The 26,111-nt window shown below is 36.0% G+C and overlaps 1 protein-coding gene across 4 annotated transcripts in view; it reads right to left on the bottom strand.

The window, feature by feature from the left end:
• REV3L (REV3 like, DNA directed polymerase zeta catalytic subunit) overlaps positions 1-26,111 on the bottom strand; it is a 182,232-nt gene that overhangs the window by 38,809 nt on the left and 117,312 nt on the right. For all 4 annotated transcript variants that reach the window (XM_032337986.1, XM_032337983.1, XM_032337984.1 and 1 more), the window contains exons 17-21: positions 22,031-22,223; positions 20,422-20,533; positions 15,054-15,169; positions 11,885-12,003; positions 4,327-4,445 (exon numbers count right to left, since the gene is read on the bottom strand). In XM_032337986.1, coding sequence (XP_032193877.1) covers positions 4,327-4,445; positions 11,885-12,003; positions 15,054-15,169; positions 20,422-20,533; positions 22,031-22,223 — 659 coding nt within the window. The remainder of the gene's footprint in view (positions 1-4,326; positions 4,446-11,884; positions 12,004-15,053; positions 15,170-20,421; positions 20,534-22,030; positions 22,224-26,111) is intronic.

The raw sequence follows: 26,111 nt of genomic DNA, 5'->3' as shown, positions 1-26,111 counted from the left end.
AAGTACAAATTATTATTTTTTTAGCAAATGCAAATAATTCACTTAAATTTAAAAATAAAATTGTGTGATCTTCCAAAGTGTCTCCAAAGAAAATCTCTCCACGTAAAACAAGCCATCTAACATAAATGGTCTAATGACTAGTTCAAGTCCTTTATGTAGTATGTTAGGTCCAGCTATTTCACCTCGCAAAAGAAATTACTTATCCTAGATAATGCCTAATTAGAGGTAGCAAAATATGCATTTAATGCATTTTAGGGCTCATAAATAAACCACCAAATGTAGCTTTCAATGTTAAGCTTAATACTATTATTAAAAGTTTGAGTTTGGGATGCCTGCGTGGTTCAGTGAGTTGAGCATCTGATTCTTGGTTTCGGCTCAGGTCATGATCTCCGGTCGTGAGATCAAGCCTACACTGGGCTCCACGCTCAATGGGGAGTCAGCTTGAGATTCTCTCTTACCCTCTGTTCATTACCCAGCTCGTGCACGCACACACTCTCTCTCTCTAATAAATTAATCTTTTCTTTTTTTAAAGGTTTTATTTATTTTTTTATTTGACAGAGAGAGAGACAGAGATCACATGCAGGCAGAGAGGCAGCCAGAGGCACAGAGAGAAGCAGGCTCCCCACTGAGCAAGGAGCCCGATGTGGAGCCTGATCCCAGAACCCTGAGATCACGACCTGAGCTGAAGGCAGTGGCTCAACCCACTGAGCCACCCAGGTGCCCCTCTAATAAAGAAATCTTTAAAAAATAAATAAAAGCTTCATTTTATTTATTGATAACTTCTAAACTTCTATTTCTGTAAGCCTCTGATCATAAGCTTAGTGCTTTCTGTGACTTCACACTTCACTTCCTTTAGATTCTTCAGAAGAGATCAGAGATGACATGCTCAGAAAGCAGTTTGCCCAAATATTTCAAATTGTTTTTGAGGTTATATTTCCATCCTCACCATCATGTGGCCTTACAATTCAATAAGCAGAACTTCATTCATTTCAAACTCTGGACATATTAATTTCAGGACTTTTTTTTTTTAATATAGCTATTTTCTAAGCTTATTACTCCTGTTTTACCTTCAACTTAAAGAAAAGTGGGGGTGGGGACTTTCACTTCTGACAATGACGGAATAAATGGCACTGGACTAGCTTTCCTGCTTTGATAAACTGGGCAAAGAACGACAGGCAATGGAAGACTGTGCTAGTGAACCCCAGCCCATGTGGAGATAATTCTAATTATGCTAGAATTTAAGTAGTTTGTCTTGCTAAGCTGAGGAGGCAAAGATCAGAGTTCAGGCAGTTCATAGCTAGAAACTGAGGGACTGAGTGTCTGTGCAAGCAGCAAAGGTTAGCAGTCATTAATACAGGTGGGGGTTTCCTGTAACTGGCCCAGGGCTGTGCTGAAAATGAGGAAGATGAAACCAAGTGATGCTTACTAAGGAGCAGCCGCTGTGAGCTTGGGTTTGAAACAAAACTATTCAGGCAGTGCTCGGGTTGGAGGCCCAGCAACACTAGAGAGGAGAGACCTCATTATCCCTTTATTAATAAGGTGGGCATCCACCTGGGAGTCCAGAAAAACCATGCCTTAGGAGGCCTTTGCCCTAGATAAAGGCCTACTCCAGACAAACCTAAAACCAAGCACTAGCAATATGCAAATGAAACGGTTTGGAGACTGAATCCTGCCAAGTTTGAGGGGCGTAGAAAACACTTTGGCTTACCAGAGAATCACCTTAACAAAGCATAAAAACCAGGTTTACGTAAGTTCAAGGTGATTGGCCAATAACTGAATTACCAACTTGAACAAAAATAAACACGCTTCACAGGAAGATAACAAAAATCCAGAATGTGTACAAGAAAATATCAACAACAGCCATTATATAATCATGCAAAGAAATAAACAAAAAATATAACCCATAAGACTGATGAACCATAGGCCTGTACCTCTGAAACCAGCAATAAATTATGTTAATTACTGAATTTAAATTTAAAAAATGTTTTAAAAAAATATGACCTAGTTAAGAAAAAAAGCAGTTAAACAGAAACTAATACCGAGATAGCCAGATGTTGAATTTAGTAACTACTATAGATATGTTCAGGAATCTAAGGAAAAAAATATTTAAAAGATTAAAAGAAATATAGTCTTAATGCGCAAATAGACAGGGCAACAAAATATGCAAACTATAAAAAGAAAGAACCAAATGAGAATTTGGGAACTAAAAATATAAAAACTGAAATATAAAACGTATTGGCTGGCCTTAACAGCAGATCGGTGATGACAGAAGGAAGTTAGTGAATCTAAAGATAGGTGGTTAGAGAAAACACTGAAGAAAAATGCACAGAGCCTCAAAGATCTGTGGGACACTGTCAAATAGTTTAATACACATGTAATTTGGAGTCTTAGAAAGAAAAGAGTAAGTGGGGAGCCGAAAAAAATATTTAAATAGCCAAAAATGTCCTAAATTTGATGAAACACATCAATTTAAAGATCCATGAAGCATAGCAAACACCAAGAAAGTTATATAAATTCTTAAAATCCACATTTATGAATATCATAGTGAAATTACTGAAAAGTAAAGGTAAAGAGAAAAACTTTGAAAGCAACCAGGAAAAAAAAAATCACAGAATTCTGCTTCAGATAAAGAAAGCTGCAGAAGGACATCACTCCAGTCTAACAATTATAAAGAGCTCAATAATCTACAAAATCATGTTTTCTTGAGGCCATCAGAAAGTTGAGGTTACAAGAGAACCAGGTGAATTAAAATTTACAGGGTGACAAATACATCTAAAGACAGACAGGACACGTAACTTACTTCATCTTTGGCAGAACACTGGCAGCACAGGCAGCACCATAAAAGCACTTAAGAGTGAAACCGTTAATGCTAATAAATTCTTAAAGGTCAGGGATGGGCCAACATGACAGTTTATAATCGCTGGGAACCCCAGATACCAGAGGAGTGTTTTTCCGTGGGCCCCCCTCCAAGCCTCGGGGCTGGGCAGGGCACAAAGGAATGAAATCCTGCATCTTTCTCTGACTTTTCTCTCCTGTGAAGCAAAGCCTTGAGCTGCTGTGGCCTGGCAGGAAACTCTAATCCTCAGGATTTAAGCAGAGATCCACTATCTCTGGGGAAAGAAAAGATGCAAAATATGTCTGCTGCTAGGAAAGGGGTAGTTGCAAAAACTGCACCTGAAGGAAGGGCAGGCAAGCTCCCCTGTTCCAACTGTGGGTCTTGTACTAAGTAATAAGCAACAGCTGTCTACCACTGGGAAAGAGGCAGGAACTTTTCCATCATAGATTCCAAGCAAGGAAACTGCGCTGATGAGGAAGGAACTGTACAAAGCAGAGGTCCACTGCTCTGTGGGAAGTCCAGGACTGTTGAGAAAGCCTCATCCCCAAGCCCCAGGAGAACAGGAACCTCTAAAGACTGACTCCAGATCAGGAGAGCTGAGTAATGCCCCTGCCTCCACTATAAATCTTACACACAGAACAGTAGCAGTCAGCTATTCATGAAGTCTGACTTTGAAAAAAATGTATTGCATACACTGGAAAAACGAGAATGACTATTGATTTCTCATTAGAAATGGAGGCCAGAAGAAAAGGGAGTGAAATCTTTAAAATGGTGGAAGAAAAAAAAAATCTCAACCCCAGAATTAGACACTGAAAATACCCTTCAAATATAAGGATGTGATAAAGACATTTTCAGATAAATAAAGGCTGAGAGAATTTATTGCCAGCCAACTAGCAGCAGAACTGCCAAAGGAAACAATTAGCAGTTTCTTAAAATATTAAACATACTAACCATGTGACCCTGCAATTCTACTTCTAGAGAAATGAAAATGTGTATTCACATACAGGCTTGCATGCAGTTTTATTCATAACAGCCTCAAATGAGAAACAACCCAATTGTCCATCAACAGGTGATTGGATAAATATATTGTGGTATATTCATACAACTGGATATCACTTAGTAATAAAAATGAACAAGTTACTGGCTTATGCAACAACATGGCTGAATCTCAAAAATTATTATGCCTTCCTGAAGGAACCCAGAGAAAAATAGGTACATTGTAAATAATTCTATTTATATGAAGTTCTAGAACTGGCAAAACTGATCTGTAGTAATAGAAATTCAATTAGTACTTACCTGTACTTACCTGGATGCTTCAGGGACGGTAGGTTGACTATCTATCCTGGGGTGGCGGTTACAGGGTGTATACCTTTTGTAAAGTCGTGGCATAATACAATTTAAATGTGTGCATTTTATTGTATGTTAAGTTATACTCTAATAATACTCATTTTAACAGGGATATTACCCTCTTCAGAGTTATAAAACATTACCTGTACAGATCTGTCTTGTTATCAAACCAATCGGATAACACTCGAAAGGTAAAGAGGGGAAAACGCTGATGAAGAACATGAAAGCTCACATTTTCAAAGGTATAGTTAGTTAGAGCCACCTAAAAAAAACCACAAAAAAAACCAACAAAACCAAGACTTCATTATAATAATGTTTGTATTTATGTGCAAATTTTGTTCTAAAAGATCTGTAATATTACTTCAAACTTTTCACGGTAGATATGAAAGCTACCTGTAAAAATGATTTGTTACAAGTGAATCATAAATAATTGAAAACTATGTATATATAGTCTTCTAGGTGGAAATACTCAAAATAAGCTAATATTTAATTGGAAACAATCAGACCAGATGAGTTCAACTTGGTCATGGCATACTTAGGAGATCTCAGTTTTTATCACTTTTTTTAATACTCTATGCCAATACAAATACTGACAGAAGCATTTAAAAAAAACTTTTAAAAAGTTTATTTATTTTTTTAAGTAATTTTTACATCCAGTGTGTGGGGCTTGAACTTGACCCTGGGATCAAGAGTCGCATATTCTTCTGACTAAGCCAACCAGGCACCCCTGACAGAAGCATTTTTACAATATGACAGTCTTTTCAGTATAATGTCTTGAAGACATTGCCTTTAATATTTGTAGAGAAGGAAATGTCCAGACTTTTCAAATCTTTTCTTTTTTGTTTACATAGAGAACAATGTTTATAGTTGTGTGTACAGTGGGGGTCTACAACAAGAAGCATATATTTTCAAACATTTTAACAATTTAACAACTTTTGCAAATAATTTTCAGGCTTCCACAGCTGTATTCTCACTGTGAAAGGGACTGTGAATCCCTTGCTTGCTCACGCATAAGTGTATTAAATACCATATACAGGTTTAGTATTTTTTGCCTATTAGTCACTGTTTCACTTGTAATGTTTTGGTTGAGATGTTAAATGGTGGACGAGTACTGTGGACGTTAATGTGGGAAGTAATTTTAATCATGTGTAATTGGTCACAAGGCCTAAACTGCAGTAACTACTGCTGCTTTACTTAGCAGTATCTTGTTGCTTTGTATGCATTAACTGGGTGTGAAGATTGTGGGTCTATCCAATAGGGAGCCGCAGTATTTAAATTGAGCAATCTAATGTTACAACTACTTTGATGTGGCCAAATGTAGACTAAAAGCCTTAACTAAAGTGGTGCAATTTTGTAGAACTTAGCATTAGTAGTTCAAAAAATCTTGATTGCCATGCCAAAAACCTCCCCAAATCAAAAAACCAAAACCAAAACAAAACAAAAAAAAAAGGCAAGTTAATTTTCTATTCTTTCCATACTCACTTTTTGGTCCATGAAGACATGCTAATTAACAGAATTCCACAGATTCAAGAATGAGTTATCTAGTTAAGGTCAGGCATTCATCCTGCTTCCAAGAATTACATTGGTGTTAAGACCCAATACGTGGACATTACAGATACTTAATTTCATTCCCAAAGCAAAAGATTAAAAGGAAATGGCAGAAATGTTTCTTCATCCTCAGAATATGTAGGAAAAAGGGGCACCTGGCTGGCACAGTCTGTTAAGTGTCAGACTCTTGGTTTCAGCTCAGGTTGTGATCTCATGGGTTGTGAGCCTGAGCTCTGCCACAGGCTCCATGCTCAGCAAGGTGTGTGCTTAAAGATTCTCTCCTACTGCCCCTCCCCACCTGTACATGCTCTCCCAAATAAATAAATCTCTTAAAAAATATATAGCAAAAAGTATGTTAATGGGAAAAGAATACTAAAATGGGTCCAGGGGCACCTGGGTGGTTCAGTGGGTTAAGCCTCTGCCTTTGGCTCAGGTCATGATCTCAGGGTCCTGGAATCGAGTCCCACATCGGGCTCTCTGCTCGGCGAAGAGCCTGCTTGCCCCCTCTCTCTCTGCCTGCCTCTCTGCCTACTTGTGATAGCTCTCTCTGTCAAATAAATAAAAATCTTTAGAAGATAAAAAGGGGGTCCAAATTCATAAAACATACTTTACCTAAATACTATCTCAGAAACACCTATGGGACACAAACAATCTAGACAATGGCAGGCATTTTCAATGGAAAATGGAATGAGGAATCTGCAGTCCTCATTTGTAGGACAACTTGGGAGGAACAATTCAAAAGCACTTCACATTTGTATATTATAATTTTAAAATATTTTCTTTTCCACTTCTGCAATCCAGCAGGTATAAAACAGGGACTGAATTTTAAAGACTAATCTGTGTATGATCCAAACTGGTCTTACTCTATCTACAATTTCTATCAACCTCCAGAACGACAGCACTGCAATTAGCACTTGCAAGCACACACACATGCATACACAAGAGTTTTAAACTTTGGGACAAGCCTATTCTAGAACCACCAGTACAAAGCAGGTATTAACCCATTATCTTGGAAGTAAGTCACCATTTTTTCGAATAATCATTACTGGCCTGGAGTACTTCTCTCAAAAATGACTCATTTTATTATTAAATCCCTATATGAGTGACTCTTCTACCTGCTAACGAATATTTTCATTTGGTTGTTATTTTTATTGTTGTTTTAATTCTCATTTAGTGTTACAGAAAATGAAGCCAAACATCTGATCTCTGGTAGTTACAAGATTACCTAACACAGAGTATATCACTTTAGACCAAATCTAAACTTTTGCTGGATACGTCTTCATTAACATAAGCAATCAAAAAAAATTGCTACAGAAAAGGTCACCTTCTTGTCCTATAGCTCTCTCATTAGGAAAAATTTTGAAGCTTGCCACGTAAGTTGACCTATAAGGATTAATTAGCAGATTTTATAACTCAAATTAAACTTAAAATCTTAAGAAATTGGTTCCCAATATCTGAGACAGATGGCATATCTATGTTCTGGGTTGATTTTATTTTAAACAGAACAATATCACAAATTGAATTAAAACTAAACAAGTATTATCTTACAATACCTATTTGAGTCACTCTACTCTGAGTCTTCTTGGTGTCACAGGAGCATTAATACATTTAGCTACAATCCTAGGTTTAAGTAAAACTAAAGGAGCAAAACATGAACTCTAAAATTAAGAAGATCTATCTTTAGGGCGCCTGGGTGGCTCAGTGGGTTAAGCCCCTGCCTTCAGCTCAGGTCACGATCCCAGGGTCCTGGGATCGAGTCCTGCATCAGGCTCTCTGCTCAGCAGGGAGCCTGCTTCCTCCTCTCTCTCTCTGCCTGCCTCTCTGCCTACTTGTGATCTCCCTCTGTCAAATAAATAAATAAATAAAATCTTTAAAAAAAAAAAAAAAAAGATCTATCTTGAGAATGTTCCAATCTTTAGAGAGTTATTTACTCTAGAAGTTGAAGTATGGATCCAGAAATAAGTAGTAGGAGTTACTTGTTTTCAGGGGAAATCTAAATAAGTTAAACATTATAAAAATGTACTATGTAGATCAAAGTCAGAATTGATATAAAGAAAGTGTTACAATGCTTGTACATTTATTTATTGATAAAGGAATGGTCTGATAGAGGTATAGTTACACTTCCATTCACAGCTGTAGTCAATGTGCAAAACACAATAGTTAATCATTTCAGAAATAAACTTACTCAGAACTAGGAGAGGCAGTCAGAATTAGCGCAGGGGAACAGAAAAAATAAAGATAAAAGAAAAATGGAAAGAGATCGTAAGTACCTGCGCCCCATATCCTCTATTACCTTATTCCCTCAGTTGTTCCTCATTACCTGAGTCTTCAGTTAAAAATTTTTTTTGATTGACCCATACTTCATATAAAGAAATGGACAACAATTTTAGGTGAAGAACTCATGAATTTTTATGTATATATACAACCATGTAACCACCACCCATATGAAGATACAAAAAATTTCTAGGATAGGGAGCCTGGGTGATTCAGTTAGTTAAACAACTGCCTTCAGCTCAGGTCATGATTCCAGGGTCCTGGGATGGAGCCCCGAACTGGGGTCCCTACTCAGTGGGGACCTGCTTCTCCCTCTCCCTGCCACTCCCCCTGGTTATGCTGTCAAATAAGTAAATAGAATCTTTAAAAAAAAAAAAAAAAGAAATTTCTAGGACACTGGAAGACTGTCCTCAGAGAGCTTAGTATATATATTTATTTTATACATATTTATATTTAAAATGAAATATACACTAAGCTCTCTGAAGACAGACAGCATGCCTACAATGAGTCTGAGTCTTAACCCCTTACTAGCTAATGAGGCTTTCAACATGTCACTAATCTCTGTGAGCTTGTCAGTTTTCTTTATTTGGAATAGTACCTCACTATTTTTGTTGTCTTATTTATGTTGCAAGTTTGTATCAAAATTTAAAGGTGACCAAGTCTGTAAAAGTGCCTTATAAATGATAAACAACATACAAATGGGAGTATACAAATAACGGGTACGTTATTCTACTTCCATATAATCTTCATTGTCCATCACGTTGTCTTATTTAAAAGCATCTGACATGCTTATTGACAAACTAATATTGTAATAGGGAACATTAGAAACAGATTCTGATGTTGCCAGACTGAGGTAATGGGAGGCTTACATGCTTGTGTGGAAAACACCTGACTTTTCTAGTGGCTCTGCTGGGAGTGTTCTCTTCTGGTTCTTCGTCTTAGACTGCTTCTTAGGATCTGATTTTCTGTCTATACCTCAAAATGTTTTCATTCACAAAAATGTCTTTTGGCTCAATCCTGATCACTCTCTCCATTCCCTTCTCATGTAACTTCTATCTCTAATCTACACCTTTACCTCATATTTGGGACTTTCCTTTTTACATTTTTTTTTTTTTAAAGATTTTATTTATTTGAGAGAAAGTGAGAAGAAGCACAAGCAGGGGGAGGGACAGAGGGAGAAGCCAACTTCCCGCTAAGCAGGTAGATGGACTCTGGGCTTGATCCTGCAGGACCTGAGCAGATGGCAGCAGCTTAACAACTGAGCCACCAGGCATTCCCCTGTTAACATTCCTATTTACATTTCCCATTTACATATTTGGGACTTTGCTATCTTCACCTGGTTACCTGACTGATAGCTCATGCCCTTTTTTCCCACCTAACTGGGATCTTAAATCATCGAGGCCAGAACCCTGATAATTATTCTTGACACCTTTTCCTCTTCATCCTATTGTACATCATTTATCCTCTAAATTGTTTTCTGAATCCTTATACAACTGCCAACTTTCACTTGAGTTACCCCAATAATCTTCTCATGGGTTTCCTATCTTTAAATGTGTCCTCTTCCATGCTGCCACCAGAGCTAGGTCTAAGGCAAATTCACATGTCACTGCCTCCGTCCACCTCAGCCACCCACTCCCATGATCTTACTCCAAGTTCTACCACCACCAATAATTACCCCGTCCATAATCTCAGGCATCCTATTCTCTGACCACCATCTCCCATCCTTGTAGTTTATTCCCTCTAGTACCCCAGCCTCCCTCTGCTCCTTATCTAGCTCAAATTGCACAACTGCAATCACAACCTTGCACATACCATTTCTTTCTGTGCCTCTCTCCTGCTCTGTGATTAACTAGCTAATCAATTAATTATTTTTTCACAAAGCTATAACCCTTTGCGAGTTGTAGTTGAATCTAACCATCTGTAACTTACATTTGTGAATTTGAACAGAGCTGGCAGGTTATCACTTTAATTTTCTGATGCAAATCTCAAGTGGGTCGTCCATGCTACCTAGCTTTTATACTATATTTTCTTAATTAACCACTCCTGAATTCTCCTAGATAACAAAAAGTCCCTCTACTATGCTTATTCTCAGTTGAGAACTCTGACTCCTTTTTTTACTGAGAAAACTGAAGAAGTCAGAAGAGAACTTTGACAAACTCTCATCGACATATCCACCTACCTACCAACATCTGCAACCATATAATCTGCCTCTCTACCTGTGAAAACAGAGGAACTGGCTATACTTCCCCCCACCCCCAAGATTTTTATTTATTATGAGAGAGACAGAGAGTAAGCAAGGGAGAGCACAAGCAGTGGTAAGGGCAGAGGGAGAGGGAGGAGCAGACTCCCCACTGAGCAGGGAGCCCAATGCGGGGGGGGGGGGGGGGGCTCAATCCCAGCATCTGGGATCATGACCTGAGCCAAAGGCAGATGCTTAACTAACTGAGTCACCCAGACTATCCCCCAGCTATACCCTTAACTGATCTAACCCCAGGCTCAAATTTGTGGAGCAGAGATAGCAATAAATAAGTATTTGGTACTTGGCAAATTCTTGAAAGGTCTGGATTAAGGTGATATCCAGACCTCTAAACACTATCTTCTGGGCAAAGAGTCATTTATTCTTTCATTTAAGCAGTCAACAAGTATGTCATGAGTACTATTTACGAGGCACTGTGTTTGTTACTGAGGATTCAAAGTCCAGAGGGAACAGCAGTAATTTTAAGTAAAGCAGGACAGTGAAGGGGTATAGAGAAGAAATAAAAATAAGGACATCTGAATTTTTTTTTTTTGGACAGACAGCTCACAAGTAGGCAGAGATGCAGGCAGAGAGAAAGGAGGAAACAGGCTCCCCGCCGAGCAGAGAGCCAGATGTGGGACTTGATCCCAGAACCCTGGGATCATGACCTGAGCTGAAGGCAGAGGCTTTAACCCACTGAGCCACCCAGGCGCCCCAGGACATCTGAATTTTAGATAAAGAAACCCAATTCCTTATGTGAAAGAATTACTGTGTGCTGGTGTCCAAAAGAACTGCAGAGGGCATGCTTAGAAAGTCAAATGTTTTATATAAATCTAGAAGAGCCAGAAAGATCATAGTGAATAATGAGTGTATAATAGAAAGTACATAGTGAGAAAGTAGTTTCAAATAGGGAAGCAACTGAAGAATACAGCTTTCTTTTAAATATAAACATCTTATCTGATATTATCCAAAGTCCAAAATCTGAGAATAGACCAATTTACAGGAGGTATCTTTTTACGTTTTAATAAAAGAGATCAGGCAACTTCAAGGATGCAAATATGGTCTAAGATCTTATGATCTCACATTTTTGTTTAAAGAATTATTTCTCTGAGTGATCGCAAATAAGATCATTTGTTGAAATTTATAGTACCAAAGATCCTTATCTGGGCCCCCAAAGCCTTGACTGGAAGCTGCTATTAACTATTTCCAAGTACTGTCTTTCCAATTTACCTTCTTAGTCTGACCCAGTTTTTAAATAACCTTAATTCCTTCCTATGTGTAGACTACATTTTTCTTACTTAATAAATCAGAAAGACCAAGTTGAATTCATCTAGCAAAAATGAAATTATACAACATTCGACAAATGTAACATAAAACTTTAAGACAGTTGTAGACTTTTCTAGCTACTGCTATGTAGACAAAAATAAAAAAATTAAAACACATCAATAACATTAAATAGTCCTGTAGCTTTGCATTTTAGAATGTAATATTTAGTTTTGTAACTCTATTTAAGTATAACAAAAATAACACACAAAGAAGCATCAAATTACATAAGTAGGTTATGCTAATACTCTACAATAACTAAGATAGTTATACCATCCTAATCTCTTATTTCCAATAAGATTTTAGATGAAGTACGTTACCTCATTTCTCATGATTCTCCAAAGATTTAGTGTAATTCGGCCAACAATATTTATTTCACTCATTGTATCTGATCCATAGTCATCTCTTTCAGGTGCAAATCTGTTCTCAATTTTGTCATCTACAGAAATGAATATAGATCGCATCAGGACTCACAGAAACCAAATTTCCAAGCAAATCATGCCAAATAAAATGAGCATAAAAATTAAAAAGAAAAATTAAAGATGAAATGTGATCATCTATTTTGTATTAGACTTAAGGAATAATCACTATTTTGATTAAAACAATTTTCTTTCCTCTAAGTTATGAAAGAATTTTGGAATGTCTTTGAAAATTTTATTTCTTAAATAATAGAAATGTGTATAAACACATATTTTAAAAAAACAAATACTTTCACTTTAAATTTGGGAATTTCTGGTGCTATTCTTATGACACCTAACACTACAGCGTTTCTTTGGTGTTAGGATGAATATGTTTATTCTTACACTGGTCATTTCCTGGAAAACATGGTAGCATTTTTTTTTTAAGATTTCATTTATTTGACAGACAAAGATCACAAGTAGGCAGAGAGAGAGAAAGGAGGAAACAGGCTCCCCGCTGAGCAGAGAGCCGGATGCGGGGCTTGATCCCAGAACCAGTACAGTAAACCAGGGTTACCTGATGCGGGGCTTGATCCCAGAGGGAGAGAGAGGAGGAAGCAGGCTTCCTGCTGAGCAGAGAGCCCGATATAGGGCTCGATCCCAGGACCCTGAGATCATGACCTGAGCCGAAGGCAGAGGCTTTAACCCACTGAGTCCCCTAGGCACCCCAACATGGTAGCATTTTTAACCTGAACAACTCTCTGAAAATTTGACATCAATTAATGATGTTCTTATTCAGAATGAAAATTCTAACTTTGTATGGACAACTAGATGAAAAACAGAGTTTTGAGTCTAGTTTCTTGGGTGATGATTTTAACTAGAATAGAAATTAAAGTATGTTTCTTTTATATAACACTGGGTATATACAAATGTTATTAATTAGAGGATCTGGAATAATATATATATTTACCATATATGGAATGTCTATTATGTCCTAAGAACTTTATTATTCTATTTTAACCTAGCCACTTTATAATGCTAGCATAATTTCCATTTTGCATCTTAGTAAATTCTACTCAGAAATGTTATTATCTTGGCTCAGGTCACACAGTAACAGAACCAGTACAGTAAACCAGGGTTACCTGATTCCAGAGACCATGTACATACACTCATCCCTCTTTATTTTTTTTAAAGATTTTATTTATTTGACAGAAAGAGAGCGAGCGAGAGAGGGCACAAACACGTGGAGCAGCAGGCAGAGGGAGAAGGAGAAGCAGGCTACCCACTGAGCAGAGAGCTGGATGTGGGGTCCAGGACTCTGATCATGACCTGAGCCGAAGACAGATGCGTAACTGACTGAGCCACCCAGGCGCCCCCCTTTTCTTTATTTCAAAAGATGATGTTTAAAAGTTTATTTCATTTAACATTTACATAATGTTTACTATGTTCTTAGGCACTGTTCTTAGCACTTCAAAATTGCTATATGAGAGAAGTTTTACTATCACCCGCATTTTGCAGATGAACAAAGTGAAGTATAAATAGGTTAAGTAACATGTTTGACATCACAAAGCTAGGGAGCAGGAGAGCCAGGATTTGAACCCTGGCTATCTTTGTGCAGACTCTATACTCTTCATACTGCCCCCTAACCATTCCCTCTCTATTGTACCATGTTGCCTCATAAAAATGGTTTTGGCAGTGTTCTAAAAAGGCCAGGGCTGGTTCAGCTGGTACAGCATGTAACTCTTGATCTCAGGGTTGTTGTGTTCAAACCCCATGTTGCTGTGGAACCTACTTAAGGATAAATAAATAAATAAATGGTCAAGAGCTTTCATTCACTTCTCTTAAAACAAAACAAAACAAAACAAAACTTATTTTAGAAGAGCACACATGAGAGTGGAGACAGAGGTAGACAGAGAGGGAGAGAGAGAATCCTCAAGCAGACTCCCTGTTGAGCAAGGAGCCTGACACGGGGCTTGATTTTAGGACCCCGAGTTCATAACATGAGCTGAAATCAAGAGTCCACCACTCAGCCAACTGAGCCATCCAGGTGCCCCTCATTCACTTTTCTGATCTGAAGTCATACACCTTACCTATTAAAGCTAATTAAAATAATTAATGAACAGACCTGAATACTCATGTTGCTGCTCCTGAATATTCAGAAACCTATCCCAAATGAAATGTTGAAAAAATTGAATTATAGGACTCAAGGGACACAGAAGCTACGAAAAACTTGTGCAATGAAAAACTAAAATTATCTTTGCCTTTTTATTCCAAGCTTTTTGCGAGGATCAAAATATTTACTGTTCTTAAATCTTCTAGTTTCAGCCTTTCCCTTTAAAGTTACTACACTTAAGACATAGTACTGAAGTCCTAGGAGTTCTCTTGATTAGTTTTCACCAATAAACCCAAAGCATATACTCTTTTGTCCTAGTCAGACTTGTGACTTTAAAACCAAGTTATTAAAAATGTTGCAGTTACTAAGAAAAACAAAATTCTGAGAAGTGCTCTATAAAGTTGTTATTATTGCTCCCCTCCTTCAAACAGATTATGGAAAACAAGCCTTCAAAATTCATGCAAGTTTTCAGCCTGATACCTTACTAAATAAAAATCAATAGCTGGTGTCCCTATATCATCTTCTCCTTCCTTATAACCAAAAGGATAAAACTTAGAACCAGACAAAATAAAATTATGGTACATCAACCAAAGAAATGTATTTCATAATGATTATGAGGAAGACTATCTCATAATATAGAAAAATACTTATAAGATGCAAAATGAAGGAAACATAACAAAAATGGGATATACGTATGATTAAAGTTATATAAAAAGAGACCGAGATATACACATGCAAAATGACTGAAGGGGGGAAAAAAAAACCAAATACATTAGTAGCCTATATAGCAGTGAGATGGGAGTATTTTTTCTTTTACTTTTCTTGATTTTTGGATTTGTCCATAATGGAGTTACGCTATATCTAGAACTTACACAATTTAGTATTAAAAATTAGAATAGTACTGTTTAACATCTTGTCTTTATTTACTTTGTAATTTGCTCTGTTGTTGAACCATAAAATATTCACAGTGCTTCATACCTGGCACCCGAGAGATCATCTGACATAAGTCAACACTTAAGGCAGCAGCCCTTTGTAAGAGGTAACCCCAGGAATGCATCTGAATCTCATATCCTAGCAGAATATCAGGATCGTACCTAAAAGGAATGAAAAAATTATTCAAGGACCACACATTTGAACCTTTACTCAAAAGAATGGGTTCTTCCCATTATGTCTTCTCGGATGGAGACATGGTACCTAAATAATTTCTATACAGTAAGGAACAGGGTGATTAGGGTTCCTGATTTGAAGCACTTTTGTAAAGTAATCATAGTTTTTACTATTTATTTGATATGACCTAGGAAAGAAGTGGATAGAAACTAGGGTGCGAGGCAAAAAAAAAAAAAAAAAAAAAAACAGGCGGGAGAGAGGCATTACCACTTGAGTTTTAAGAGTGAGCATATGATTGAGACTATCATGCGGGCAGGGTGAGATACAAAGGCATGCGTGGATACCATTTTGAAAAAGATCACCCCCCAGATGATTTTATTGCCACTACTAACCTATTCTGTCTTAACGGGTTTTAATGTTGAGAAAGAAAATGAAAATGTCTTCCTTTTCCCACTTAATTTTAGCAATGATTTGGTCCTCATGTGAAGTAAGGCCTCAGTAATGACAAGTTTGTCCTCTAAACTTAAGAGAAGGTGACTCAGTTTAATGGAACACTGAAATATTAATAGGGGTGAGATTAATGTGGGGAAGCTAAGCATTAGAAACTAGGAGAAAAACGCACTCACTACAGCCACACAGTTGCAATGGTTAAGACTGAACCAACACCGTGCCTTCAACCCAGAAACAGCCTCTTTGTGGCTCCTCTTAGTACCTTCAGGTGACCACCATAGAAGAACGTTTGGTGATAGCAGAAGGGAAAATAAACTTGAAGATTTACCTCAGTGAGAAAGTTGTGTAAGGAAGAGAGCAAATTATCATAGTCATAATTTGAGAACAAAAACTTAGAAACTACAATAATGCTCCAAATTACAAATTGGGTTGAAATTTCTGAGAAAGTCACTTAATTTAAGGACCACCTACTGATTAATTTAATAGAACAGCCAAATCGATCTTTTCAAAAACCTATAAAAAGGTGTTTTCTTGGTAGAAAGTGCCACATGGCTGGTAATTTTAGAAGAGCAGGGGTTAGGCATGAGCGTGGGGAAGGAAAAGAAATCAAGGGATTATGGAACAATGAGGCAAATACTTAAGTCTCAGAGGCTAAAAGGGTAGACTAATACCTAAACAAAAAGTCCAGAAAGATCCTAGGGCACACAAGAAAAGAGAGGTCTCCCAACACTCTTCCTGCTCATTTGTCTTCTAACATAACATCTAATATGTTAACATATCTTTGTTGATAGCAATTTCATCAATTCTTTCATTAAGGTAAAACTCTTCAGGGCAGTTATCTAAATGACAAGTGCTTCACCCCGAAAACTATGTATTGTCTAAATTTGAGAAACTGGGGTAGAAATATTATATCAAGTGGCTCTAGGGATTATCAGGGATGGGATATTCGAAGGATTCCCATGCACTTAAGAAAGAACGGATGCAGTCAACTGCTTTAGTACCAAGAATAACTCAGAATAGGAATTACAGCGCACCACAGTTGATTTTCATTTCTAAGCACAGGTACGTGAAGAGGATGCCAGATGGTTATAGAGCCCTTCTTTGATAAATCCTATAAAGATAGTTCTGACTTCTTTATCTGAATTTCTCTGATTCATAAAACATCTTATCACTGCAAGAATTATTATTCCAGTAAGCTACTCTGCTGTGTTGTGGCACCTGACTAATAGAGTTGGTTAAATACACTTACTTTTTGATGTTTAAAAAAAAAAAATTTATTTATTTTTAAAAAGATTTTATTTGTCAGAGAGAGAGAGAGAGCACACATAAGCAGGGAGAGCGGCAGACAGAGGGAGAAGCAGGCTCCAGAGGGAACCTGATGCGGGACTCAACCCCAGGACCCTTGGTCATGACCTGAGCTAAAGGCAGGCACTTAATCAACTGAGCCACCCAGGCATCCTGAAAATATATTTCTTTTTAAAAAGTTGTCTTTTATTAATCGCTACTGCTCAGAGATGAAAAAAAAAAGTTATTCTGTGCTTCTTTTAATTGAGTAAATAGATTTTATTCCCTTAGAAGAACTGGGTATTGTTTTAATATTTTTCAGATCTATTATGTATTATTTTTTTTGACCTACAAGCCATTTTGTCTTAAGAGACTCTTAAAGTTATAAAACCATGCCTCAATTTCAAAATCTCAAGGATTTAATTTCTTCTGTGAAAACATTTGGTCACAATAACAAAATCTTTGTAACTTGTTCTTCAATTTTGGTGAATTTTATTACTTTATTTGGTTTCTGAAAGTTATGGAAAGAACAAGGTTGGGTAGATGGGACTGGTGATGAAGGAAAAAACAACTCGAGAAAACGCAAGCAGCAGCAGAAATATGAAAACAATTTATTTGCTTAGGTAGAAAAAAAAAAGCTGCTTCTCAACTAAAACTTTAAATAACCCATTAATATCTGGACACAAGAGAGATGGGGGGTTCTAACTAGGGCAGTGGCAATCGGTGGGGATGGGGGAAAGGAATGATCTTGAAACATAATTCTGAAGTTATATGGATAAAATGTAATATATGGATGGAGGGAAGAGAAAAAGGAAGAAATCAAAGCTTATATTTAAGTTAGGGAGGCTGGGAAAAATGTAAAATTATTAATAGTTCAAGGAAATATAGAAAGAGAAATAACTAAACAATGCATTTGGTTTAACTTTTTAAATATCACTTTCTACTACTTTTTATGTTTTCCATCTGAGAATGTAAATATTAAGAATAAATAAATAAAGACAATAAAATTCTGAAAGTATGCATCTATATTTTATTCAATTTTTATTTGGAACCTAGCATTATACCTTACACTCACAGCAAACATTTATGTATTGACCAGGCTAAAAGTTTTACGTACATTATCTCATTTAACTTTCTTCCTTTTTGTTGGAGGGGAGGGTGGTATGGGGAGGAGACAGAGTGAGAGGGAGCTAGAGATCTTAAGCAGGCTCCAGGCCCAGTACAAAATCCAACGCAGGGTCAGTCTCACAACCCTGAGATCATGATCTGAGCTGAAATCAAGACTTGGCTACTTAACTGAATGAGCCACCGAGGTGTCCGTCATTTAACTCATACTTATCACCTATTTTATAAATGAGGAAGCTAAAGCTTAGAGAGATAAGTACTTGCTCAAGACAAAAATACAGATGCAACATGGATGGAGCTAGGGTATAATGCTAAGTGAAATAAATCAGTCAGAGAAAGACAAATACCATATGACTTCACTCATATGTTGACTTTAAGAAACAAAACAAACAAGCAAAAGGTCAGCGGTGGGGGGAGGAGAGAGAGACAGACAAACCACGAAACAGCCTCTTAGCTATAGAGAACAAACTGATGGTTACCAGAGAGGAGGTGGGTGAGGGGGATGGGTGAAACAGATGATGCGGATTAAGGGATACACTTGCTCTGATGAGTACCAGGTGTTGTACCGAAGTGCAGAATCACTATATGGTACACCTGAAACTAATATAACACTGTATGTTAATTAACTGGAATAAAAATTAAAACCCGTCCTTCAAGTAACATCTTCCATTAAGATACACATGTTTAAAATATAGATGTAGAAGCATATAATAAAAGCCATTTTCTTAAAAAAAAAAAATTACAGAGCTAGCTGATTCCAAAGTTTACCCTTTTAACAAAGCCTATGTTGATTAGGTACTCAACAAATGGGCTGAAAGAATGAAATAATCTTTTCGGGAGTTGTTTAGAATAACATATAAAGGACATTACAGAATTGAAATATTGATATTTAAGCATTCTTCTTCTCTTTATAATAATCATATGATCTTTTAGAGTACGAACCAGAAATTGGTTTTGTTTACTGCATTCTTCCTAGTGACTAATATAATTCATGTTATGCACATGAAGTCACTACACTTGTAAATGACGGACAAAATTCTCAATGCTGGCAGATAAGCCTGCTGGGAATATACGAGGAAAACACAAGCTTACAAAGCCCAGGGATATTACTGGACGTGTGCTGGCACACAAAGCAGTACTGACTGAAACTCTGCATTTACTTGTGGCTAAGTTGCTTGCAGATATAAAAATGTGAGCACTGAAGCAACTGACATGTGGATGACAACCTCTGTGAGAAGATAAAAAGTAGGCATGACAAGACTCTAAGGGATGGGAATCCATCCAATCATCAGTGGTATAAATAGTAAAAATACTTACCTCTTTTTACCTCCTTAGAGTGACGGGTACCAGTATATTATTTTTGATGCCCTGACATTTAACTTATTTTGCTGAAAACATTTTCTGGTCTTCTAAATTTAAAAATGGTTTATGTTAACCCATCTGGGTGGGATTCAATCAGTCATTCAGTCTGTAGAATATTATGTTTATCTTTCTTGCAAAATATTGTCTCAGTTTTAACAGAAAAAGTTCAACTATAGAAAGCAAACTACAGAAAGCAGAACAGAAAGGGTCGAGTGTAATGACATGCTCACAGACAGATTTTATCCATACGTTAAGATCCAAGGAGTATTTTCTAGCCTACTTTAGGTATTTAAAAATCTAAGCCTAGTAATGGACAGAAGCATTAAGCTCCTAGAAAAGTGAAGCATTTAATAAGAGGGCCCACAGCCATCAAAAGTTATAGTCTTAAGAAAATGCAAAAGATTTAATTACTTTATTTTTAAATTAAAATATTTTTGTTTTAAAAAAATCCTTTTCATAAATTTTGACAAGATTTTACTATCAACCATCCAGGCCAACTACCAAATGATCAAAAGAGATTTTTAAGGAAGCACGTATTACAAATGAGTATGTATCGCATAGTCCTATATTTATGAACAGATTGCATGCCAAAGCTTTTCGGAAACTTGGTTTAGAAATCAGAAAACATTTAAGAAAAAAAAAAAAAAAGTGCTGAAAGGATGGCTGGCTCCCGAGGTAGAAGCTTATTTAGTGAATAATACAATTTAAATTTAGTACCCATTATCTCACCACCATAGAAAAATTATGCTAAAATCCAACTGGGAAAGCTAGATAGAGGCTAAGCCAGTATCTCTTTCACAGACCCTTTAATCTTGAGAACAGAATATCCTTTTTGCCATCCCTAACCTGCTGGAAATGGTGATGGTGGTGGGAGGTGAAGGCAAAATTTTTCCAAAGATAACTTTTAAGGGCCCCAGGAAGGGATTCTCTTCCTTTTTCCTATCTTCGCCCATGTTACTCAATAGCAAGAAAGGACTCTGAACAAAACCCAGAAAAATCAGAAAATACAAAACAATACCTCTTTATTATATCTGTAATTTCTTGAAAAAGTGCCTTCTCATCAGGTGCATAGGTAACTTCTAGTCCTGTAATTCCAGATCTAATCAGTAATGGGGTCTGGTATCTGATATCTAAGAAACAAGCAAAATGTTGATTACATGTAACTGTGTAAGTAACATAATGTCTTATTTTTGAATGAAATTATGCTACTGAAATACTTCAAATTAAGAGTGTTCCCCAAAGTAAATACTTCATTAACTCAATTTCTTGAAAACTTTTTTTTTTTTTTAAAGATTTTATTTATTTATTTGACAGAGGAAGAGAGATCACAAGTAGGCAGAGAGGCAGGCAGAGAGAGAGGAGGAAGCAGGCTCCCTGCCGAGCAGAGCGCCCTAACGTGGGGCTTGATCCCAGGACCCCGGGATCATGAACCGAGCTGAAGGCAGAGGCTCAACCCACTGAGCCACCCAGGCGCCCCTCTTGAAAACTTTCTTAAAGATTTTCTAGTTTAATATGCAACTGAAAAGTCAAATTTCATTTTTTCAGTTATTTTCTTGAAAAGTCTATATTTACCAAATGCCTCAAGTAATAACATCTCCCCCAAAAGAAATTTTATTACTTTGCTTCTGTCTTTACTCTTCCTATGGAAAGAGCTTTGCTTAGAAGAGAGTATTTTAATAAATGGTATGTTGAGTTTTAAGGAACTATGTGTTATAAAAAGAGTATGTACCATATCGCCCTGTATTTATGAAGACATTGCATGCCAAAGCTTTCTGGAAACATTGGTTTAGAACTCAGAAAACATTTCATTTTTTAAAAAAGTTTATAACTACTTCTCAATGAAAAAAAAAAAAAAGCCCTGATTTGCAGTGCTTGCCTATTTCCTTAATGTAAGACTCCCCACCATGGCTGATTTCAAACTACCAATATGACATCAACTAGTTAAAAAAATTCATAAAAATTTAACAACTGGCTTGTGAACTGGTAAAAGTCAGCTCAAGCACACCACTGAATAGACTGCAAATTCCTATATGGTTTTGTTCTGTGCTAAGACTTCCTCCTCAGTGGACTGAATTCACATATTCAAAACTACAGAACACTTGATAGTGTATAAAATGCCTTTATGTGGTATACTCTATGAAGAATGTCTAAACCAAAAATATGTATATTTAGGAAGAGATATAAACAAAATTGGAATGTATCTTTAAAGTCTCTTATAATCCATTAACTTACCCTAGTAACGTCTTAAAAGAAAAAAAAAAACTATTAGCAGCAAAATACTAGCAACGCATACGTAAGTTTGTCCACCCAACCTAAAGATAGTCATTTTAATTCAATATTAGCAATTATTATTTTATAAAACAGTATTCAGAACAAATTAGATATGTTAATTGAAAATTTTATTAATAGCTTTCTATTAAGTGCTTCTGACTCTGGACAATAAATCAAGTAAGACTAATGAATCCAGGACAAAGCTATACAGAATACTTCCTACTCCTACTTTAGTACACATTTTAAAAAGGAGTTCCTGATACTTGCTTTGGTTTAGATCTCTAGCACAGAAACTGTCCCATTAAAAGGTTCATCCTAGGGTGGGTAGGTATAAAATTAATAAAAATGAACAATACCTTGGCTGGAGACTGTCTTGTCTTTATCAATCACTATAACACCTGTGAGTTCTGTTTTGTCTGTATCTGGTAGTGGAGTGTCAGAGGAGATGCAGTAAAACAGAGCACAGATTGGATCAAATTCAGGATCTGGTTCTAAGTCTCGTCTAGTTCGAGCATGTAACTCCACACTGATTAGGGTAAGATTCTGTATCTACAAAAGGAAATAAAAATGATGGTTTTAGACAACTTTTTGAGACACGTTGAAAGAAATGTTCACTAAGACTCAGAAGAAATATGTGTAAAATTATGGGAAAAAATGGCCATAAAGGACACAATCACAATCTAATACTCCACAGATTAGGACTAAAGATTTTTACTTCCAAGATTAGATTGAATCTATTCATGTTTTTATTTTAGAAAAACTGGTTGTGATATAATTTCTCAGTGACAATATATACTTAAAATGATTTCTCTAAAATACATGCAGTACCTCTCAAGTTTCTCAAATATTGAGAAAGAGAATGACTAGCCCAAGTTTGTATTTTGAGTCAAAATCTGTTACTTTGTATTTTCTATCCAGTTAACTATGGTTTTACCTCTAGTTTAGACTAAAAAGAAAGATGTATTTCGTTTTGAAATTCCTATTAATTCTCTACTACCACAATTTACTTCTGTTTGTTCTAGGTAAGTTTTTTGTTTTGTTTTTAAAGATTTTATTTATTTATTTGACAGATAGAGATCACAAGTAGGCAGAAAGGCAGTTAGAGAGAGAGAGAGAGAGGAGGAAGCTGGCTCCCTGCCGAGCAGAGCGCCTGATGCGGGGCTCCATCCCAGGACTCTGGGATCATGACCCGAGCCGAAGGCAGAGGCTTTAACCCACTGAGCCACCCAGGCACCCTGGTAAGTTTTTAATTATGGTTTTCCCTGAAAAAATATTGTAAGAATTATATGCCATCAACTACACAATAGATTTTTGCCCATGTATATTTTCTCTTTAACATATATGCAAAAAAGTAGTATTTTGTTTTTTGTACTTACATTCCTATGCTTATAAAAACTCTGAACTGTAATCCTTAGTTCTCTTCTTAAAAACCAAGACAAAATAAGTAGAAACTTTAGGTATAAAATAAAACATAGGTTGGATTCACGATTACAGCCGTCACTGTACCAATAATGTACATACATGTGGCAATGGAAAAGAGGAGACTACTCTTTCAGTATTGGTAACTATTAAAATCATACAAATTTAATGAAGGACTGTGTTGGTATTTATTTTGCACGAAGAAATGTAAATACAAGGCTCTCCCTAGTGATGGACGCAGAATTTGGTAGACCTCTTTGGAGGACAATTTAGAAATATCTATCAAAATTAAAAATGGACATCTCCTTTGATCTAGCAATTCTATTCCTGAAATATATCCTGCAGATATACTCACATGTAATCAATATTTATGTATGAGGATGTTCGTTAAAAATTATATTTCCACTCTTTTATAGTTCGTTAAAGACTAAAAACATAAATGTTTATCCGTTGGCGACTGGTTACATAAATTATGTGACATCCCATAAAGACTACATATAATAAATACTCTGTAACTTTTACAATTTTCAAAAGAATGAACCAGATCTAAATGTTCTAATATAGAAAATACACTGAAAATACACTGAAAAGTGGAACCAGTGAGTGTAGCATGTGTTTATGTATGTAAAAATGTTAAAGCACATGCATAGAAAATTTCTGCAAAAAGACATAAAAATAAAGAACTGCTTATACTGTCTTTGGGGAAGGACACTGTTTAGAGTCTGATGTGGGAGGTAAGCTTAATTTTCACTGTAAATCTGTTTGTCTTGCATGCATTAATAAGTTTGTAATTAAATACTTTTTAAAATGTAAAGAACATTAATTATACATATATAAAGCACAAGAATAAAACAAATATCTACAAATCTACTATTTTCTTTGAATATATACTTTGTTTCTAAATATTAAAAACATCAAACTAAGTAAAATGGGGAGCAAAGGGAAAGAACTTCTACTTTTAAATGTATGCTCTTCAGGCTTGATTTTTTTTAGACAATAATCACATATTAATTTTATAAGTTAAAAAATCTAAACTGGGAAACCTCTCCCTAAACTCAAACCAAACCAAACCAAATCAACAACAAAAACAGTTTATTTAGAAAGGGATGAAAAAGCAGACTATGAAGAAGACTGAAGACAATTTCACGTCAAAAGATTTGTGGAGGTTTTCTTATTTAATAGGCCAAACTGCACATTCAAATTTTGCCATTCTATTCCTTGATATACAATGCACTACTGATCTTAGGGACATTTTTTTTTTAAGCTAACATGAAATCAAGAGATGGAGAGATTTACTGAGTGTGACTAAGAAAGAGGTGGGTGACAAGGGAAGATGAGGATTATAACCCTTCTCTTCTGTACGGAGAATGTATATGCAGAAGAGAGGGAATGTATATTCAGAAGAGAATGTATATGCAGAAGAGAGCACAACAGAACACAAAGGAAAAAAAGCTATGGGCACAATTCCCTAGAAAAAGGAATGGCATAGATACTGTAGATTTTTTTTCCTCATTCCCAATGTGACCACCAGGTGGCAATACATGTTGAGATGAAAGTCTGCTTAGGGAAGAAGCTGTGAGTAACCTACCATAACTTCTAAGTGATTTTAACTTCAAGAGGGTTCATGATTCTGCAGTGGCATTATGGAGAAATAATGTTAAGAGCACAAGGAGAATAATCCTTCAAATAATTAAAGGATAATCATATAGAGTCTTTTCTAAGGTCTATAAAATTTGCTTTAATAAATATTTTTTATCACATAATTTTTTCCCTAATTTTGGGTCTGTACTTCATTAAGATATGTATTCCTGAGTTTATTACTTAATTTACCTAGGCTTCGAGGGATATGGTACAGGGCCAAGTAGGTATAAAGCAGGAACTAAATGCTGTTGAAAAAAGCAATGTTCAAGTAATTAGGAATCAGACTATGTTCCAATTTCTAAAAAAGTACAAATCTTAGCTCCAATTTAGGTGAAAATGAGGACAATATTTGAATTTTTCCTAGACAATGCTCATCTATCCTTAGAACAGTTTAAGACAGAATTGACTTGAGAACAAATATACAAAAATAAAAAAATCAAATTTTGTGCTCTAAGGGCAAAGACATAAAACTATTCAACAGAAATATCATGAAAGTCACATGTAATTTTAAATTTTCTAGTAGTTACATTAAAAAAAGTAAAAATAGGCTAATTTAAAAATAGTTTCATTTAATACATCTAAAATATCACCTTTCAACATGTAATCAATATAAAACATTACTAATGTGATATTATGTGATATTTTACATTCTTTGTTCCTATTAAGTCTTTAAAATCTGTGTGTATTTACATTTACAGCACATTTCAATGCTGATGTTAAATTTTTATATGGAAATACTTGGTCTGTATTATTGTAAAATTTACAACTGAAAAAGTAGTTTTAAATACCTAAGTTGTTCCAAACATATTTAGCCATTTTCTAACAAAGGAGCCAATTATCAGGTTTTAAATCTAAATTATGCATAATTAAATGAAATTTAGAATTCACTTCCTAGATGGATATGGCAAATTTTAAATTCTCAATAGCCACATTGCTAGTGGTGGCCAGCACAGGTATGTAAATAATGAAAATATACTCTAATTTACACCTTAATGCCTGCCAGAGATATGCTCTGAGTTGTGTTTTAATACAGATAAATTTTCTTTATTTTTTAGTATGTCCTGTGATTGATGTACATATTTATAAGATGGCTGCCTACCCTTTGGCATATGGTCTGTGCTGTGAAGGTAACAATAGAATCGTAGCAATGAATTAGCAAGCACTGATTCACTGAGCCAAACAAGTAGAAAATACAAATAAATATCTCATTTATGATATAACATCTTTTTTTTTTTTTTAAAGATTTTATTTATTTATTTGACAGAGAGAAACAACAAACAGATGGAGAGGCAGGCAGAGAGAAAGAGAGAGAGAGAGAGGGAAGCAGGCTCCCCACTGAGCAGAGAGCCCAATGCGGAACTCGATCCCAGGACCCTA

Source organism: Mustela erminea, chromosome 4 (genome assembly GCF_009829155.1).
Source record: "Mustela erminea isolate mMusErm1 chromosome 4, mMusErm1.Pri, whole genome shotgun sequence".
Taxonomy (NCBI): Eukaryota; Metazoa; Chordata; class Mammalia; order Carnivora; family Mustelidae; genus Mustela; species Mustela erminea.
This window is presented reverse-complemented; position numbering and strand designations above follow the sequence as displayed.